At 50.0% G+C, this 20,992-nt stretch overlaps 1 protein-coding gene across 1 annotated transcript in view; it reads right to left on the bottom strand.

Annotated features, from left to right (window-relative positions):
* The window catches only part of LOC123760856 (serine-rich adhesin for platelets), a 312,965-nt gene that overhangs the window by 114,964 nt on the left and 177,009 nt on the right, over positions 1-20,992 (bottom strand). The window contains 3 exon segments of the mRNA XM_069329888.1: positions 269-439; positions 14,605-14,918; positions 17,224-17,474. Of these exon segments, the coding sequence (XP_069185989.1) occupies positions 269-439; positions 14,605-14,918; positions 17,224-17,474 (736 nt within the window).

Below are 20,992 nucleotides of genomic sequence, written 5' to 3'. Positions count from 1 at the left end.
TAATATGATTTTGATTTTCATATTCAAGGACTACTAAAATAGTGTACAGTATTTGTATTCGCAGTGTAATCCCCAAATTCAACTGAAATCTTAGGTATGAAACACTGAATAGAAATCAGAGGGGTAACAATAATATAATGACTAAGTTGATGGTAAGAAGGTATTTAATTCTACTTTCAAGTTACTTACAAGTTACTATGTGTCTATGTTACTTGGATTTACCAAAATATAGTCCTATGTACTCTCAGTAGAGTAAAATGTACTCTACCTGGTCAGAATCCATGATACTGCCGTTATTCTTCCGGTGGCTAATTGGTGCATGTGAGCCGTTCTCTAGCTCTTCTTGCTTGTTCCGATGAGGACTGGTGGCTTCCAGACCATTGGTTCTTAAAGGCTGCCTTTCCCTATATTCATCTTCAAAAGGCTCTACTGAGTATATCTGAAAGAAACAATATTACCAAAACATTCATCATGACACTCATGTTTCATACTTAATGCATGTGTAACTATCTACTTATTCTCTCTTTTTTTGGGGGTGGGGGGGGGGGGGAATAAAGAGGAAGGAGAAGCATGGTGAAGGGAAGTTTAGAAGTGGGAAATACAGTGAGAGGTATGAAAGCAGGTGGGCTGTCCGCCTTGCTGACCGCCTTACCGCCTGCTGCCTTACTCATTCTCTCTCTCTCTCTCTCTCTCTCTCTCTCTCTCATTAAGCGAGTGAAAAATCTGAATTAGAAAAGTTAATATTCTAAAACAGAAGAATGTTAACAACAAAGATAGCAGCCCACCACGGGGGAGGACAACACATCAGGGGCCAGATTCATGAAGCATTTATGCAAGCACTTATGAACCTGTACATCTTTACTCAATCTTTGGCGGCTTTGTTTACAATTATTAAACAGACAATGAGCTCCGAAGCTCCAGGAGGCTGTTTATAACAATAACAACAGTTGATTGGCAAGTTTTCATGTTTGTAAACTGTTTAATAAATGTAACCAAAGCCGTCAAAGATCGAGGAAAGATGTAGACGTTCGTAAGTGCTTTCGTAACTGCATGAATCTGGCCCCTGGCTCCTTGTCAGAAGAGGGTTTAAGAAGGTTTGGCCCCTTCAATTTTTGCAGACCTGCAAGCCTCCTTATACCCCGGATACTTGAAAGTTTACACAGATGAGTCAAGGTCTCAAGAATGCATCTTGTAATTTAAGTAAATATATATGTAATTTATATATATATGTAATTTAAGTAAATATTTCACAGCAATGTAAGGAAATTACCAACTTGACTGATTAGGTAAAGAGACAGGACAAGCCACAGTTGTGGGCTCCATCCTGGAGGAAGGTCGGTAAGTTTCAATGTACCATCAAAGCAATACAAGGATGGCACAGTACAGGGAGTCTTATTCCATCAAAATCAATTTAAGTTATCAAAATATGTTAGATTTAGTGAGTTAATGCATCTCTCTTTTATGACATGTCAAAAGTAAACATGTGCCACCTTTAGCTACGAACTATCCTGATAGCAGCTACACGGCGTCCACTTCTGCTTGATATGTACTGTACTTAAAAAACATGTAAGTATTAATTAAGCTAATGTATATTATGAGATAATTTTCTTCAGTATGAATAATTGAGTAGTTATGAGCACGAGACATCTGCTACCCCACATGGTGGGTAAGTAGACCCTTGTTAGTACTAATGAAAGTGAAGCTAGCGATACGGTTGAGAGACATGACTGATGAAGCTGAGTAATGTTGGGAGATGTTAAGAAGGTGAGAGTGCCAGAGGAGGTGCAGGAAGGTGAGAGTGCCAGAGGAGGTGCAGGAAGGTGAGAGTGCCAGAGGAGGTGCAGGAAGGTGAGAGTGCCAGAGGTGGTGCAGGAAGGTGAGAGTGCCAGAGGAGGTGCAGGAAGGTGAGAGTGCCAGAGGAGGTGCAGGAAGGTGAGAGTGCCAGAGGAGGTGCAGGAAGGTGAGAGTGCCAGAGGAGGTGCAGGAAGGTGAGAGTGCCAGAGGTGGTGCAGGAAGGTGAGAGTGCCAGAGGTGGTGCAGGAAGGTGAGAGTGCCAGAGGAGGTGCAGGAAGGTGAGAGTGCCACCAGAGGAGGTGCAGGAAGGTGAGAGTGCCACCAGAGGAGGTGCAGGAAGGTGAGAGTGCCACCAGAGGAGGTGCAGGAAGGTGAGAGTGCCACCAGAGGAGGTGCAGGAAGGTGAGAGTGCCACCAGAGGAGGTGCAGGAAGGTGAGAGTGCCACCAGAGGAGGTGCAGGAAGGTGAGAGTGCCACCAGAGGAGGTGCAGGAAGGTGAGAGTGCCAGAGGAGGTGCAGGAAGGTGAGAGTGCCAGAGGAGGTGCAGGAAGGTGAGAGTGCCACCAGAGGAGGTGCAGGAAGGTGAGAGTGCCAGAGGTGGTGCAGGAAGGTGAGAGTGCCAGAGGAGGTGCAGGAAGGTGAGTGCCAGAGGAGGTGCAGGAAGGTGAGAGTGCCAGAGGAGGTGCAGGAAGGTGAGAGTGCCACCAGAGGTGGTGCAGGAAGGTGAGAGTGCCACCAGAGGAGGTGCAGGAAGGTGAGAGTGCCACCAGAGGAGGTGCAGGAAGGTGAGAGTGCCAGAGGTGGTGCAGGAAGGTGAGAGTGCCAGAGGTGGTGCAGGAAGGTGAGAGTGCCAGAGGTGGTGCAGGAAGGTGAGAGTGCCAGAGGAGGTGCAGGAAGGTGAGAGTGGAGTGCCAGAGGGAGGTGCAGGAAGGTGAGAGTGCCAGAGGGAGGTGCAGGAAGGTGAGAGTGCCAGAGGAGGTGCAGGAAGGTGAGAGTGCCAGAGGAGGTGCAGGAAGGTGAGAGTGCCAGAGGAGGTGCAGGAAGGTGAGAGTGCCACCAGAGGAGGTGCAGGAAGGTGAGAGTGCCACCAGAGGAGGTGCAGGAAGGTGAGAGTGCCAGAGGAGGTGCAGGAAGGTGAGAGTGCCACCAGAGGAGGTGCAGGAAGGTGAGAGTGCCAGAGGTGGTGCAGGAAGGTGAGAGTGCCAGAGGAGGTGCAGGAAGGTGAGAGTGCCAGAGGAGGTGCAGGAAGGTGAGAGTGCCACCAGAGGAGGTGCAGGAAGGTGAGAGTGCCACCAGAGGAGGTGCAGGAAGGTGAGAGTGCCACCAGAGGAGGTGCAGGAAGGTGAGAGTGCCAGAGGAGGTGCAGGAAGGTGAGAGTGCCACCAGAGGAGGTGCAGGAAGGTGAGAGTGCCAGAGGAGGTGCAGGAAGGTGAGAGTGCCACCAGAGGAGGTGCAGGAAGGTGAGAGTGCCAGAGGTGGTGCAGGAAGGTGAGAGCGCCAGAGGGAGGTCTAACCTTGCAGGCAGTAGACCACAGTGCCACACATCCTCCTCCCTCCTGGCTGTCTCCCTACACACCCTCACTGTGCTGCTCCTGGTCAGCCCGGGCAGCAGTGAGGGCATGCTGGTGGGGCAGGGAGCGTGGGCACGAGCCCCGGGGGTCAGCAACACACCCACAACACCACAACACAGCACCACAACACAACACAGCACCACAACACCGCCGCTCAGAAGCCACAACAACAAAGCACCCACCCTGCCACGCTGCCACATGTCGCCTCAACCCTCATCTTCTACCTCTTTACAACTCCTCCCAATGACCTCTACAACTCATTTACAATTAATACAATTGAGGAATACTAAGCGCTTCTGAGCGCTGTAATTTTCTCAAGAGGTTGTAATATGTAAGTGAGGCGGTGAAGGAGACGGGGCAAGTGTGGACGACACGTGGCGCCATCTGTTGGGCCGCCATCAACACTACTTCTGTAAACAACTGGCTTTCTCTAGCTGCACGTCTCTCACGGCACGTGTCCTACGTGCCTGGCACGGCACGTGTCCTGCGGGCCTGGCACGGCACGTGTCATACGGGCCTGGCACGGCACGTGTCATGCGGGCCTGGCACGGCACGTGTCATGCGGGCCTGGCACGGCACGTGTCATGCGGGCCTGGCACGGCACGTGTCATGCGGGCCTGGCACGGCACGTGTCATGCGGGCCTGGCACGGCACGTGTCATGCGGGCCTGGCACGGCACGTGTCATACGGGCCTGGCACGGCACGTGTCATGCGGGCCTGGCACGGCACGTGTCATGCGGGCCTGGCACGGCACGTGTCATGCGGGCCTGGCACGGCACGTGTCATACGGGCCTGGCACGGCACGTGTCATACGGGCCTGGCACGGCACGTGTCATGCGGGCCTGGCACGGCACGTGTCATGCGGGCCTGGCACGGCACGTGTCATGCGGGCCTGGCACGGCACGTGTCATGCGGGCCTGGCACGGCACGTGTCATGCGGGCCTGGCACGGCACGTGTCATGCGGGCCTGGCACGGCACGTGTCATGCGGGCCTGGCACGGCACGTGTCATGCGGGCCTGGCACGGCACGTGTCATGCGGGCCTGGCACGGCACGTGTCATGCGGGCCTGGCACGGCACGTGTCATGCGGGCCTGGCACGGCACGTGTCATGCGGGCCTGGCACGGCACGTGTCATGCGGGCCTGGCACGGCACGTGTCATGCGGGCCTGGCACGGCACGTGTCATGCGGGCCTGGCACGGCACGTGTCATGCGGGCCTGGCACGGCACGTGTCATGCGGGCCTGGCACGGCACGTGTCATGCGGGCCTGGCACGGCACGTGTCATGCGGGCCTGGCACGGCACGTGTCATGCGGGCCTGGCACGGCACGTGTCATGCGGGCCTGGCACGGCACGTGTCATGCGGGCCTGGCACGGCACGTGTCATGCGGGCCTGGCACGGCACGTGTCATGCGGGCCTGGCACGGCACGTGTCATGCGGGCCTGGCACGGCACGTGTCATGCGGGCCTGGCACGGCACGTGTCATGCGGGCCTGGAACGGCACGTGTCATGCGGGCCTGGCACGGCACGTGTCATGCGGGCCTGGCACGGCACGTGTCATGCGGGCCTGGCACGGCACGTGTCATGCGGGCCTGGCACGGCACGTGTCATGCGGGCCTGGCACGGCACGTGTCATGCGGGCCTGGCACGGCACGTGTCATGCGGGCCTGGCACGGCACGTGTCATGCGGGCCTGGCACGGCACGTGTCATGCGGGCCTGGCACGGCACGTGTCATGCGGGCCTGGCACGGCACGTGTCATGCGGGCCTGGCACGGCACGTGTCATGCGGGCCTGGCACGGCACGTGTCATGCGGGCCTGGCACGGCACGTGTCATGCGGGCCTGGCACGGCACGTGTCATGCGGGCCTGGCACGGCACGTGTCATGCGGGCCTGGCACGGCACGTGTCATGCGGGCCTGGCACGGCACGTGTCATGCGGGCCTGGCACGGCACGTGTCATGCGGGCCTGGCACGGCACGTGTCATGCGGGCCTGGCACGGCACGTGTCATGCGGGCCTGGCACGGCACGTGTCATGCGGGCCTGGCACGGCACGTGTCATGCGGGCCTGGCACGGCACGTGTCATGCGGGCCTGGCACGGCACGTGTCATGCGGGCCTGGCACGGCACGTGTCATGCGGGCCTGGCACGGCACGTGTCATGCGGGCCTGGCACGGCACGTGTCATGCGGGCCTGACACGGCACGTGTCATACGGGCCTGGCACGGCACGTGTGTCAGTGGTCCCTGCACGCCGCACCGCACCTCCTGGCAGGCGATATAGGCTGTGAGAGACGTCGAAGGAAGAGTGTGGGAGGGAGGGAGAGAGAGGGTGTGGGAGGGAGGGAGAGAGAGGGTGTGTGAGGGAGGGAGGGAGAGAGGGTGTGGGAGGGGCGGAGGGAGAGGGTGTGGGAGGGTCGGATGGAGAGGGTGTGGGAGGGGCAGAGAGAGGGAGAGGGTGTGGGAGGGGCGGAGGGAGGGAGAGGGAGAGGGTGTGGGAGGGAGGGAGAGGGAGAGGGTGTGGGAGGGAGGGAGGGAGAGGGTGTGGGAGGGGCGGAGGGAGGGAGAGGGTGTGGGAGGGGCGGAGGGAGGGAGAGGGTGTGGGAGGGGCGGAGGGAGGGAGAGGGTGAGGGAGGGAGAGGGTGTGGGAGGGGCGGAGGGTGGGAGAGGGAGAGGGTGTGGGAGGGGCGGAGGGAGGGAGAGGGTGTGGGAGGGGCGGAGGGAGAGGGTGTGGGAGGGTCGGAGGGAGAGGGTGTGGGAGGGTCGGAGGGAGAGGGTGTGGGAGGGTCGGAGGGAGAGGGTGTGGGAGGGTCGGAGGGAGAGGGTGTGGGAGGGGCGGAGGGAGAGGGTGTGGGAGGGTCGGAGGGAGAGGGTGTGGGAGGGTCGGAGGGAGAGGGTGTGGGAGGGTCGGAGGGAGAGGGTGTGGGAGGGTCGGAGGGAGAGGGTGTGGGAGGGGCGGAGAGAGGGAGAGGGGTGTGGGAGGGTCAAGATGTTGGCAACAGCAGCGCCGCGGGGGCCGGTGACTCATGCATGAGCAGTGAGGCACAGTAACCTCCCTCACACACCTGACGTGAGGCACAGTAACCTCCCTCACACACCTGACGTGAGGCACAGTAACCTCCCTCACACACCTGACGTGAGGCACAGTAACCTCCCTCACACACCTGACGTGAGGCACAGTAACCTCCCTCACACACCTGACGTGAGGCACAGTAACCTCCCTCACACACCTGACGTGAGGCACAGTAACCTCCCTCACACACCTGACGTGAGGCACAGTAACCTCCCTCACACACCTGACGTGAGGCACAGTAACCTCCCTCACACACCTGACGTGAGGCACAGTAACCTCCCTCACACACCTGACGTGAGGCACAGTAACCTCCCTCACACACCTGACGTGAGGCACAGTAACCTCCCTCATACACCTGACGTGAGGCACAGTAACCTCCCTCACACACCTGACGTGAGGTGTACAACCCATACCCATCCCGTGGAGGCCCGGTCCTCGACCAGGCCTCCACCCCCAGGAAGCAGCCCGTGACAGCTGACTAACACCCAGGTACCTATTTTGCTGCAAGGTAACAGGGGGCATAGGGTGAAAGAAACTCTGCCGATTGTTTCTCGCCGGCGTCCGGGATCGAACCCGGGACCACAAGTCCAGCGTGCTGTCCGCTCGGCCGACCGGCTCCCTGAATGTAAGAACTCTCGTATGTATACTATAAAAAATGGACGATCGTGCATAAATTGCCGAGATGAACAAATAGAAAGTAAAATTTGGTATTATTCACTTGATACAGTCTGTTGATATTGACAGGCCTAGTATAGTACATATATGTACTATATTGTACTATATTATCAGCTAGCGTGCATTAGGCCTAGGATGATTAGGTTAGGTTTCATTAACAACATTAATAGGAAACTTCCGGTTTGTCCAAATTCAGTAATACAAAAATATTCTTCCTATTGGTCCATGTTCGTACAGTCGCCCACATCGTTACTGGATTGGTATCTTAAATATCACAATAATTATATAAAATATAGCAATAACTAATAAAAGTCAATAAAATAATAATAGGATAATAATTATATAGACAAAATTATAAATCTGGCATAGTGATTAGGAGAATGGGTGGAGTAGGAAGAATAGAAAATGGGGGAACGGTGGAGATTTGGACGGGAGGGGGGACTGAGGAAAGGTATTGAAGGCAGTACTGAGATGATTGGAAAAGTCAAAGGGGGGGGGGAGGAAACGGATGAAAGAGGGGGAAGATTGGGAGAGATTAGGGAGTCATCGTTATCGTTAAAGTAAGTACTTTCTTTTTAGGAGGATGGTCTGCTTCACACACACACACACACACACACACACACACCAGTGTCCCTAACCTGCATACCAAACAAGCTGATGAAGAAGATTGTGCGAAGAAAGCTAGTGGAACATCTGTAGCGAAGGAACTTTGTAACACAGCATCAACATGGGTTCAGGGATGGCAGGTCCTGCCTCACAGGGTTACTTGAATTCTACGACCAGGCAACAAAAATAAGGCAAGAAAGAGAGGGGTGGGCAGACTGCGTATTTCTGGATTGCCAAAAAGTCTTTGTGCACTAGCCACACAAGAGACTAGAGCACAAGCTGGAGATGCAGACAAGAGTGAGAGGGAAGGTATTCCATTGGATAAGGGAGTACCTAAGTAACAGAAGACAGTGAGTCACTGTGAGGGGTGAGGTCTCAGATTGACGAAGTATCGCCAGTGGAGTCCCGCAGGGTTCAGTCCTTGGACCAATACTATTTCTGATATATGTAAATGATCTTACAGAGGGAATGCAAATTTTTTTTTGCTCTTTGCTGATGATGCAAAAATTATGAGGAGGATTAAGATAGAGGAAGATAGGATGAGGCTACAAGATGATCTAGACAAACTGAGTGAATGGTCCAACAAATGGCTGTTGAAGTTCAACCCGAGTAAATGCAAGGTCATGAAACTAGGCGGTGGAAACAGAAGGCCAGACACAGGATACAGAGTAGGAGATGAAGTACTTAATGAAACGGACAGAGAGAAAGACCCAGGAGTTGATATCACACCAAACCTGTCTCCTGAAGCCCACATAAAAAGAATAACGTCTGCGGCATATGCGAGGCTGGCTAACATCAGAACAGCGTTCAGGAACCTGTGTAAGGAATCATTCAGAATCTTGTACACCACATATGTGAGACCAATCCTGGAGTATGCGGCCCCAGCATGGAGCCCGTACCTTGTCAACCACAAGACGAAGCTGGAAAAAGTTTAGAGGTATGCCACAAGGCTAGTCATAGGACTAAGAGGCATGAGTTGTGATGAACATGATCACTACCTACAAAATTCTAAGAGGAATCGACAGGGTAGATAAAGATAATTGTTTAACACGGGAGTATACGAACAAGGGGACACAGGTTGAAGCTGAGTACCCACATGAGCCACAGGGACGTTAGAAGGAACATTTTCAGTGTCAGAGTATGTTACGAACCCGGATCCAGCGTCCGAGCACGGAGCAGTGACGACCACGCCATCTGTGGGTCAGCTCCCGAAACCCCCTCCAAACGGACGACGACACCTGGTGAGGACGACGAGTACTGGCCACAAGGGCCGGTTTCCAGTCCCGTTCAGCGCTCAACACAGCCACTGCTGACCTCTGGTGAGGTGAAGCTCAGACAACTGCGCCATCTATGGAGTGGATAGGTGGGCGTTTGTGTCTGAGCCTGTAAGTGAGGTGTTTTAGTGTCCCTGTTATTGATGACGTGTCTGCTTACAGAGTCGACCTGGGACTGCTGTGATGGAAGTTGAGTCAGTCTACCCGAGGCAGCCGTCCCCTTACCTTGTGCCTTGCTGCAGCAGCTGTGAAGTCGTCTCCCGGAAGAACACTGTGGTGTGTTACCCTGCCAGTGTAGTGGCAGTAGAAGGATTGTCTTACCTGGGACCGACTGCTGGAGACGATTATCCACTGGGGTATTGAGGACAGGAGAGTGATTTGTGGTATCACACGAGGCTCCTGACTAGGGCGCTACCCTAGTATCGTTCGTGGAGTGGCCTGACCAGCGTGGCTGATCCAGAACCTGCCAGCAGACCTGCTGGACTTGTGGTTGACGGCCTCCACGGCGGTGCCCCCAGTGGACCCGTGTTTTGGCTGGCCTGTGTTTGGGTTAGACTCAGCTTGGTTGAAGGATTCGTCAAGAGACCACGAAAGCACCGAGGACCCAGCACCGAGAAATTTGGATCCAGAGTCTTCAGAAGACAATTGTGTGAATAATTCCCCTGTATAGTGTTAATACCCCTCCCCCTGTGTACTCTTTTTATATATTATTTATTGGTGATGGTAATTATAGTCTTAAGTTCTTAACTTTCTTTCCCTTCCCCCTTTAAGTTTCTTGCGTCACGGATCTCATTCCTTGAAAGCCACTACTGGCTTGGGGCCGGATACTACTTCCTCTAATAACATCAGAGTAAGAACCCCGTTGCGACCCGACAGGGCCGGAACATAATTGGCATCCCCAGCGGGATCCGTCCCCTTGTTAAGTATGTTTGACAGGGGTGGTGAAGTGGCGTAATCCCTGTGTATAATTCCCCCTGTGTGTGACGTTATACGCCCTGTGCGGTGCTCAAGAGTGACTAAGTGCGATATTGTGCAGTGCGGTGCTTGCTGTGATTAAGCGATTAAGTGCAATATTGTGTAGTGCGGTGCTCGGCGTGATTTGGTGCAATATTGCAGAGCGAAGTGTTCGCTGGGATTCAGTGCAATATTGGGTAGTGCGGTGCCCGAAGTAATTACATGCAATATTGGCAAGTGAGGTGCCAGGTGCGATAAAGTGCAATATTGGCGTAGAACAGTGCTCGGTGCGTTAAGTGCTAACGTGTAAGCAGTGTGTTAAGTGCTAAGTGTTCCATCTGTGACAATGGCAGAAAAAGCTACCATCGATGATCTGGACGATGTTCAGGCTTTTCTGAACAGAGAGGACTGTCTTGCCAGATTAAAATATCTTAACAAACAGGAACTCGTACTAGTGAGCGCCTACCTGGAGATCAAGATCCGTGCCAGTGATTCCCGTGTGGAGATCTTGTCCAAGGTTCACCGGCACTTGAAGGCAGAAGAGAAACAGGAAGGCGAGGCTCCTAGTACAAAAGAAGGTGAGGAAATAGCTTCCACGGAAAAGGAAGATAAGGGCAGTGACATTGACAGTGATGCAGGTGAGCTTAATATTAGCTTTCTTACAGTCAAAATGCGTGCCCTAGAGATAAATCGGGAGATAGAATGGAAGAAATTAGAAATGGAACGAGAGAGACAAGATAAAGAATTAGAGATGAGACGTTTAGAATTAGAAGAAAGGAAAGCAGAAAGAGAAAGAGAAGAGAAACGAGAAAGAGAAAGAGAAGAACGAGAAAGAGAAGAGAAACGAGAGAGAGAAGAACGAGAAAGAGAAAGAGAAGAACGAGAGAGAGAAGAGAAATGAGAGAGAGAAGAACGAGAGAGAGAAGAGAAACAGCGAGAGAGAGAAGAAAAAGAAAGACAGAGACAACATGAACTAGAAGTATTGCGATTAGGCGGTGGTCGGAGGCTAACAACGGACACCAGCGGTTTCGATCCGGTAAGAAACATCAAAATGGTCCCCAAATTCAATGAGAGGGAAGTTTCGAAGTTCTTTGCAGCCTTCGAGAAAGTCGCTGCCTCTTTGGAGTGGCCAAGGGAGAATTGGGCCATCATGATACAGTCAGTCTTGACTGGGAAGGGCCAAATCGCTTACTCCACGTTATCCCTTGACGACTCCGGCGATTATGACAAGGTGAAGAAGGTTGTGCTCATGGCGTACCAATTGGTACCTGAGGCATACAGACAGAAGTTCCAGAACCTGAAAAAGACCTCAGAGCACACTTTCACCGAATTCGCCACTATCAAGGAGCGACTTTTTCAGGAATGGTGTGCCTCTCGGAAGGTGGAGACCAAAGAAGACCTCGAGCAGCTTATACTGCTAGAGGACTTCAAGGATTGTTTGTCTGGAGACCTGAAGACGTACTTAGAGGAGCAGCAGGTAGAGACCTTGAGTGCAGCAGCCACTATGGCTGAGGAATACATCCTGACTCATAGGCCGTCTGCTAAGTACGTCCCGAGGAATTACCAGCGCCGGTTTGACAGACCTCAGGACGAAGAAGAGACTTCCGTCCCACGAAGCGCTAAGAAGACGCCCCCAAGTAGCCCTCGAAGGACTAGTCCTAGCAGTCCGAAACACCGTAGTCCAAGGAGGAATGTGGTGTGCTGGACTTGTGGGCAGAAAGGGCATGTAGCTGCTATGTGCCGAGGCAGAAGAGGTGGCAGCGCACGTAGGGAGGTGATGATGATGAGCTGTGTAATACCACCAGCAGGAAGCCAGTCGACGACGACGCAGGAAGAACCCAGATTGTTTTCCCCTCACACTTCAGGCGGGTATGTATCGAGTGATCATACTGGTAGATCAGTAGTAGTGCTCAGAGATAGTGGAGCAGCCCAGTCCCTGATCGTGAAGAGCTCGTTACCCGAGGGAGTAAGTGTGGACGGGAGACAACAGGTTGTCCTGGTTGGGTTTCCTAGGACGCAGTACATCGCCCCCTTAGTGCCAGTACATCTCGACTCGCCTTACTTCAGCGGCACATGTGCGTTGGCAGTAGTCGATACCCTCCCTGTGGCTGGGATTGACGTGGTACTAGCCAACGACTTGGTGACAGATTGGAGCATCAATCTTCCCAAGGTCGCGGACGAGTCAGCCAGAACAGCAAGGTCTGAGGTAACGACGGGCCGTGGTAATATCCAGGTAAAGACAGACCCGGATTTGAACATGTTTAATTTGTCCTCTCACCCGCAGATCGACAGTATTCTAACAGTGTCTCCTGATTCTTCTCCCGATGAGGAACATGCGGTTACGATAGCAGAGGTAACTGAGCAGGAAGAGAGGTCTTGTGTGCAAGTACCCACGGATACCAACGAGTCTGGAACGAAGGCAGATGAGTACTTGCGGTATGGCAAGGTACGGCGTTCATTGAACCGGCCAGAGATTCCCCAGACGTCGGAGGTATGTGAGGTATGTACGAAGGTTCTAGAGCCCTCTTCGATCCAAACCAGGCTAATGGATATAGCCGGTTATGGACATTATAGGCTCAGGAAGCTTATCCCTCGGTTGGCCGCATGTCTCTTAGCGGTATTTTGTTTTATTCTTATGTGTGTCCTCGGTAAGGATCAGTGGACGACCTGGCAGATGATGGCTCCCTTGAACATCGGGAAGAGATCCCAGGGATTAGAGACGTGCACTATGAGCGTTACAGTCGAAGAAGGGACCTGGAAGGTGATGGTTGATACAGGAGGTACGAGATATGATAATGTGAGTGACTGTTTCCGACAGGTTGGCACCCCCCGCGTGACTGCTGAGCCTCAATGCAGCGTTATGTGGAACGTTGGTCGACCTGACGGTGGCAGAGCGAATGCCATCTGCGACGTACGAACAGCCCCGTTGGGACTAGGTGTGGACCTAGTAGAGTATGCTGTAAGTACTGTTTTACCCGCTGTCGCTGTCACTCTGAATTATCAGACCCCTGTATTCCAGGTGCCCGACTCCCTGAAGGACCGCCGGATCGGTACCAGAAATGCCGTCTGTGTCCAGCCATCATCGGTGCCACGACATAGGGAAGTGTCGAGTCGCCCCAGATCGTGTCCACACCGATCCTTACTTGAGAGATGTGAGATGATGCCCCTGCTTGACATCGCAGTGGAGATGTGGAAAATTACGTCAGGCAGGTCATCGCCTGCCATTTTCAAGTTCCCTTTGTGCCAGGGTTTCTCCTTAGTACAGTTCTGTGGATGAGACAGCCTTGCCGTGCCAGTTTACAGTAATTGTGAGTCCATTTGGAGTTGTGTCGCCGTACTAATTTGGTTTGTAATTCTCTTTCTAGAAACCCAAACCAAATTCTTTTTGGTGGGGAGGTGTTACGAACCCGGATCCAGCGTCCGAGCACGGAGCAGTGACGACCACGCCATCTGTGGGTCAGCTCCCGAAACCCCCTCCAAACGGACGACGACACCTGGTGAGGACGACGAGTACTGGCCACAAGGGCCGGTTTCCAGTCCCGTTCAGCGCTCAACACAGCCACTGCTGACCTCTGGTGAGGTGAAGCTCAGACAACTGCGCCATCTATGGAGTGGATAGGTGGGCGTTTGTGTCTGAGCCTGTAAGTGAGGTGTTTTAGTGTCCCTGTTATTGATGACGTGTCTGCTTACAGAGTCGACCTGGGACTGCTGTGATGGAAGTTGAGTCAGTCTACCCGAGGCAGCCGTCCCCTTACCTTGTGCCTTGCTGCAGCAGCTGTGAAGTCGTCTCCCGGAAGAACACTGTGGTGTGTTACCCTGCCAGTGTAGTGGCAGTAGAAGGATTGTCTTACCTGGGACCGACTGCTGGAGACGATTATCCACTGGGGTATTGAGGACAGGAGAGTGATTTGTGGTATCACACGAGGCTCCTGACTAGGGCGCTACCCTAGTATCGTTCGTGGAGTGGCCTGACCAGCGTGGCTGATCCAGAACCTGCCAGCAGACCTGCTGGACTTGTGGTTGACGGCCTCCACGGCGGTGCCCCCAGTGGACCCGTGTTTTGGCTGGCCTGTGTTTGGGGTAGACTCAGCTTGGTCGAAGGATTCGTCAAGAGACCACGAAAGCACCGAGGACCCAGCACCGAGAAATTTGGATCCAGAGTCTTCAGGAGAAGACAATTGTGTGAATAATTCCCCTGTATAGTGTTAATACCCCTCCCCCTGTGTACTCTTTTTATATATTATTTATTGGTGATGGTAATTATAGTCTTAAGTTCTTAACTTTCTTTCCCTTCCCCCTTTAAGTTTCTTGCGTGACGGATCTCATTCCTTGAAAGCCACTACTGGCTTGGGGCCGGATACTACTTCCTCTAATAACATCAGAGTAAGAACCCCGTTGCGTCCCGAGAGGGCCGTAACAGAGTAGTTAACAGGTGGAATGCATTAGGAAGTGATGTGGTGGAGGCTGACTCCATACACAGTTTCAAGTGTAGATATGATAGAGCCCAATAGGCTCAGGAACCTGTACACCTGTTGATTGACAGTTGAGAGGCGGGACCAAAGAGCCAGAGCTCAACCCCTGCAAGCATAATTAAGTGAGTACAATTGAGTACACGGTGGTTAAGGCGTGTTGTAGAGGTCGTCTTACAAGTGCAGCTCACCTTGGAGCTGTGGTGCTTGGCCCCCGTGGAGGAGAGTGTGGTGGGGTCCCTGTGGCTGCTGGCCTCCTGGACGGTGGCGGGCCTGCTGGGGGACACCTCCTGCTGGGTGCTGGGGGACACCAGCTGGGTGCTGGGGGACACCTGCTGGGTGCTGGGGGACACCTGCTGGGTGCTGGGGGACACCTGCTGGGTGCTGGGGGACACCTGCTGGGTGCTGGAGAACACCTCCTGCTGGGTGTTGGGGGACACCAGCTGGGTGCTGGGGGACAGCTTCAGCGTTGAGCAGCGTGAAGCAGTCGATGACAAAGTCGAGTCTATCAAAATAAATGAGGATTATATGTCTTAAACAATAACTAATCATTTAATTACATTAACTAATACTAACAGTAGCAAGCATTTGAAGTTTACCAACGTAAATAAAAGTGAACTGGTTTGTGGAGGGTAGCAGTAGACCACAGGAACAACATGGTGTGTTAGCCTTGCTGGAGACACATGCTCTCTCCCTCCATATTCCATCATACTTTTAGTAAAACTTTATTACTGAGTTTTTAATTCAGTACTTCGAACTACCTGAATTGTACCTGGATGGTGTTCTGGGAGTTCTTCTACTCCCCAAGCCCGGCCCCGAGAGCTTGGTCCACCAGGCTGTTGCTTGGAGCGGCCTGCAGGCCCACATACCCACCACAGCCTGGTTGGTCCGGCACTCCTTGGAGGAAACTATCTAGTTTCCTCTTGAAGATGTCCACGGTTGTTCTGGCAATATTTCTGATGCTCGCTGGGAGGGTGTTGAACAACCGCGGACCTCTGATGTTTATACAGTGTTCTCTGATTGTGCCTATGGCACCTCTGCTCTTCACTGGACCTCTGATGTTTATACAGTGTTCTCTGATTGTGCCTATGGCACCTCTGCTCTTCACTGGACCTCTGATGTTTATACAGTGTTCTCTGATTGTGCCTATGGCACCCCTGCTCTTCACTGATTATATTCTGCATTTTCTAACTACATTAATATACTCAATAAGTACAGTAATACAATGTTTAGATAACTACAAGGAAATGAAAGTGATGGAAGTCACATATAAATCCCTGGACGTGTTGGGCCGACCTCGGCGGTAATGTTGCCGTCAGCACCATGTTGGGCCATTATCGTGGGCTGGCATGCCACGCCACAGGTAAACACCCTTATACGCGGCGTACTCACGATAATCTCTTATTGTACACTTATGATATAATGATAATTTATTGTGTCGGGGAACAGGCGGGCTGAGAGCATTTATATACGTTAGGTTTATAACCCCCTCCAAAATAATTCTATTAATTATTCTAATAGTATACTAATAATTCAAAATTATTCTATTCCCCCTGGGGACTAGAATAATTCTCTAAACTGATTATATCTAAAGGGTTATGTTCGTAGATTATAATTTAAGGTTATAGCACTGGTGAACGCCACATATTATTCTAAAACAAAGTTATAAATATGTTATTCAAAAAAGTTAATATGTGTGTAGCTAGGTACAGGAAAAGTTAATATGTGTGTAGCTAGGTACAGGAAAAGTTAATATGTGTGTAGCTAGGTACAGGAAAAGTTAATATGTGTCTAGCTAGGTACAGGAAAAGTTAATATGTGTCTAGCTAGGTACAGGAAAAGTTAATATGTGTCTAGCTAGGTACAGGAAAAGTTAATGTGTGTGTAGCTAGGTACAGGAAAAGTTAATATGTGTGTAGCTAGGTACAGGAAAAGTTAATATGTGTGTAGCTAGGTACAGGAAAAGTTAATATGTGTCTATCTAGGTACAGGAAAAGTTAATGTGTGTAGCTAGGTACAGGAAAAGTTAATATGTGTCTAGCTAGGTACAGGAAAAGTTAATATGTATGTAGCTAGGTACAGGAAAAGTTAATATGTGTCTAGCTAGGTACAGGAAAAGTTAATATGTATGTAGCTAGGTACAGGAAAAGTTAATATGTGTCTAGCTAGGTACAGGAAAAGTTAATATGTATGTAGCTAGGTACAGGAAAAGTTAATATGTGTCTAGCTAGGTACAGGAAAAGTTAATATATATGTAGCTAGGTACAGGAAAAGTTAATATGTGTCTAGCTAGGTACAGGAAAAGTTAATATATATGTAGCTAGGTACAGGAAAAGTTAATATGTATGTAGCTAGGTACAGGAAAAGTTAATATGTGTCTAGCTAGGTACAGGAAAAGTTAATATGTATGTAGCTAGGTACAGGAAAAGTTAATATGTGTCTAGCTAGGTACAGGAAAAGTTAATATGTATGTAGCTAGGTACAGGAAAAGTTAATATGTGTCTAGCTAGGTACAGGAAAAGTTAATATATATGTAGCTAGGTACAGGAAAAGTTAATATGTGTCTAGCTAGGCACAGGAAAAGTTAATATATATGTAGCTAGGTACAGGAAAAGTTAATATGTATGTATGTATGTATGTATGTATGTATGTATGTATGTATGTATGTATGTATGTATGTATGTATGTATGTATGTATGTATAGGGCGGCGGCAGTATCAGCTCCGACAAGAGCAAGTCTGGCGCTGAAAAACACAAATATTGTGAAGCCAAACACCATTACAGGAGTGAAGACAAGCGAAGCCTCTCACCTGGGGGCGTAATAAACTCAATCTTGCCGGCGGTAACGCAGAGGTTGGGAGCGGTGGGGTAGGCGGAGGTGGTGGTGGTGATGATGGAGGTTGGGGAGGGGGTGGATGATGAGGGCGGCGGGGGTGGAGGTGACTTGCAGGGGGAGGAGCCTGGCCGCCCACCCCCGCCGCCTCCAGCAGAGCGTTCGTCAAGGCTCCTGCGGGCGTAGGGCACCGCTGACACCACCACCAAGTCTGCCGGGTGCACCTGCCTGGAAGAGACGCAACATGTAACAGTAGCGGTCACGAGCCACCCGAGTTATCACCAGTAACACGACACCACAAATATAATGCGTGAGAGCACATCTGGCAACAATGAACATAACAACAAAGTTAACTGCAGAAGGCCTATTGGCCCATGCGAGGCAGCTCCTATTGATAACCACCCAATCCCACTCATATACATGTCCAACCCACACTTGAAACAATCGAGGGACCCCACATCCACCACGTTATGCGGTAATTGGTTCCACAAATCAAGAACATAAGAACATAGGCAACTGCAGCAGGCCTATTGGCCCATGCGAGGCAGCTCCTATTTATAACCACCCAATCCCACTCATATACATGTCCAACCCACTCTTGAAACAATCGAGGGACCCCACCTCCACCACGGTACGCGGTAATTGGTTCCACAAATCAACAACCCTGTTATCGAACCAGTATTTACCCAAGTCTTTCCTAAATCTAAATTTATCCAATTTATAACCATTGTTTCGTGTTCTGTCTCGTATTGATAATTTTAATACCCTATAAACAACAGAGGTCCCAGTATTTTAATATTTATAAACAACAGAGGTCCCAGGACAGAGCCTTGAGGCGAACAAATCCACAAGAGCCTTGAGGCACTCCACTTACAACACTATCCCACTCTGACTTAACCCCATTTATACTAACTCTGTAACACCTCTAAATTGTAACACCACTATAATGTATACTAGACTAATAATGTAACACTACTACGTATCCTGAGTAACACTTCCTATCGGTTGCACTTGATAACACTGTTATTGAACACTGTAATATGAGCTGCCATATGATGGTTACACCGGAACCAAAGGTACACTGCCAACACGGAAATGCTACACAAGATTAAATACGCTGCCACCATCTGCCTTGACCATTGAGACTATATCAAGCAACGAGGCAAGAAACATTGCTTGACTTGGAGAGTACTTTCTATGACTGTCATTAACTAAGGGACGGTTGTCAGCCAACTATATCCAAAAGGCTAAGAGGATTCAACAATTGACACAGACGGGAAATTTAACATGAATTTATTGAGACCAAAATTATGCTAATCACCACTTATTAATCCTACTCTAACACTGGCAAAAATTTAAGAAATTTGGACATAGAACAAAACCTCAGAGATCACACACATTACCTTAAGACCTCTGTCTCTCCCTGGCTGAGATGTTCTTCACAGACCCGCTCTCGATCCCGGTGTCCCGCACTCTGTCCCTAAGTCTCTACAGGACCAATATATATACACCCCACAAGAAAAGGGGGAAGGGGGAGATTTTCTGTTGCTACCTAGACCAAGAATGTAAGAGATCAGCCACACGTGCTTAAACACTCAAGAATTTTCATTAAGCTTGTTTGACATTCACCATACACTCTTCAAGAGAGGAATTATTAATTACGTGTGTGACTGACCTCTGACCTGGCCAAAAGGGGGAGATCCATAGATGTTTACACATAAGAATCTGGGGTCTAATTCCATTGCAATGTTTAACAAGAGTATCATGAAATATTACATACTTGAAACTATGCTGACTAAGACTAACCCAGGAATTTTTTAATCAACATACAAGATAATCCGGAGGTCATCTGGGCTGACCTCTTGGAGAAGGCTTCCCTGGGTGTGAACTCTAAGAAAGGGGGGGGTCATGCATGTTACAACTCTCTATTTCCTTTGGTATAGCCATGCCCTAATCCAACTTAATATAGCACCCCAATACCATGAGCCTCTATCATTTTAATCAGTCTTTCATGTGGCACTGTATCAAAAGCTTTGCTAAAGTCAAGGTTCACAACATCACAATCCTTACCACTATCAACTGCCTCAACTATGCTGGAATAAAAAGTTAGCAAATTTGTTAAACATGAACGGCCATTTGTAAAACCATGTTGCGACTCATTTATTAATTTATGTTTCTCAAGATGAAGACGAATTGTATTTGCAATTATCAACTCAAGTAACTTTCCCACAATAGACGTTAGGCTAATTGGCAGATAGTTTGACGCAAGTGATCTATCTCCTTTCTTAAAAACTGGTACCACATTAGCAACCTTCCATGACTCTGGCACTCTGCCTGACTCTATTGATTTATTAAATATGGTAGAAAGTGGCTCACAAAGCTCCTCTTTGCATTCTTTAAGCACCCTGGCAAACACTTCATCCGGCCCTGGGGATTTGTTTGGTTTGAGTTTAACTATTTCTTTAATTACATCCTCCCTGGTAACTGCTAAACTAGTCAACCTGTCCTCATCCCCACCCACATAGACTTGTTCGGCTGAAGGCATATTGTTAAGTTCCTCTTCAGTAAATACAGATATAAAATATTTATTAAAAATACTACTCATCTCCTTGTCATTGTCCGTTATTTGACCTGTCTCAGTTTTTAATGGACTTATACTTTCCCTGGTCTTTGTTCGATATAACTGAAAAAACTTTAGGATTTGTCTTTGCTTACTCTGCGGGTAGAATATAGTTGTGCATTAATTGGCTATTGATTGCTAGGGTTCAGCAATCAACAGCCAATTAATGCACAACTATATTCTACCCACTTCAAGACTCCGCACCAATATAGAAGCATCAAGAAATATGGGCCAATAGGCCCTTTGCAGTTACTTCCATTCTTCCCTTTAATTTACCCAATTTATACCCATTGTACCGCGTTCTGTCTTGTGTTGAAAGTTTGCTCTATCTTGTGTTGAAAGTTTTGTTCACCTCATCCAAAACTGTTGTAACATATCACCTCACCCAAATGCGGGTATATAAGATGAAAGCTGTTTAAATGATACATGGGAGACATCTCCCGTCCACAAGGTTAACCATAGCCCGTGCTACTTGCCCCGCTCCTGTGCCAGGTAAGTTACGGGCTCACCATAGCCCGTGCTTCTTGCCCCGCTCCTGTGCCAGGTAAGTTACGGGCTCACCATAGCCGGTGCTTCTTGCCCTGCTCCTGTGCCAGGTAAGTCCACTACGGGCTCACCATAGCCCGTGCTTCTTGCCCTGCTCCTGTGCCAGGTAAGTCCACTACGGGCTCACCATAGCCCGTGCTTCTTGCCCCGCTCCTGTGCCAGGTAAGTTACGGGCTCACCATAGCCCGTGCTTCTTGCCCTGCTCCTGTACCAGGTAAGTTACGGGCTCACCATAGCCCGTGCTACTGGAACTTATTGTTCTGCGTAGCGAATCTTAAACAACAACAACAACATTAAATGATTGCATAATAGAACTCTGTTTAGTGTTTGCAGGTTATAGTTGTGTGTGTGTAAACTAAAGTCTTTGAAAATGTAATAAGTTATTACGAAACGTGTTCAAGTGTCGCGTCAGACTAGAAATAAAAATGAATTTTGGAGAATTGATTTTTCAATTACCATCGACAGTGAAAAGAAACATAAGAAATATTGAGATAATTCGTGTTAGAATTATTAATCTTACTTTTTCGGTAATATTTAATAATATTATATATATATATATATATATATATATATATATATA

Source organism: Procambarus clarkii, chromosome 3 (genome assembly GCF_040958095.1).
Source record: "Procambarus clarkii isolate CNS0578487 chromosome 3, FALCON_Pclarkii_2.0, whole genome shotgun sequence".
In the NCBI taxonomy this organism is placed as follows: domain Eukaryota; kingdom Metazoa; phylum Arthropoda; class Malacostraca; order Decapoda; family Cambaridae; genus Procambarus; species Procambarus clarkii.
This window is presented reverse-complemented; position numbering and strand designations above follow the sequence as displayed.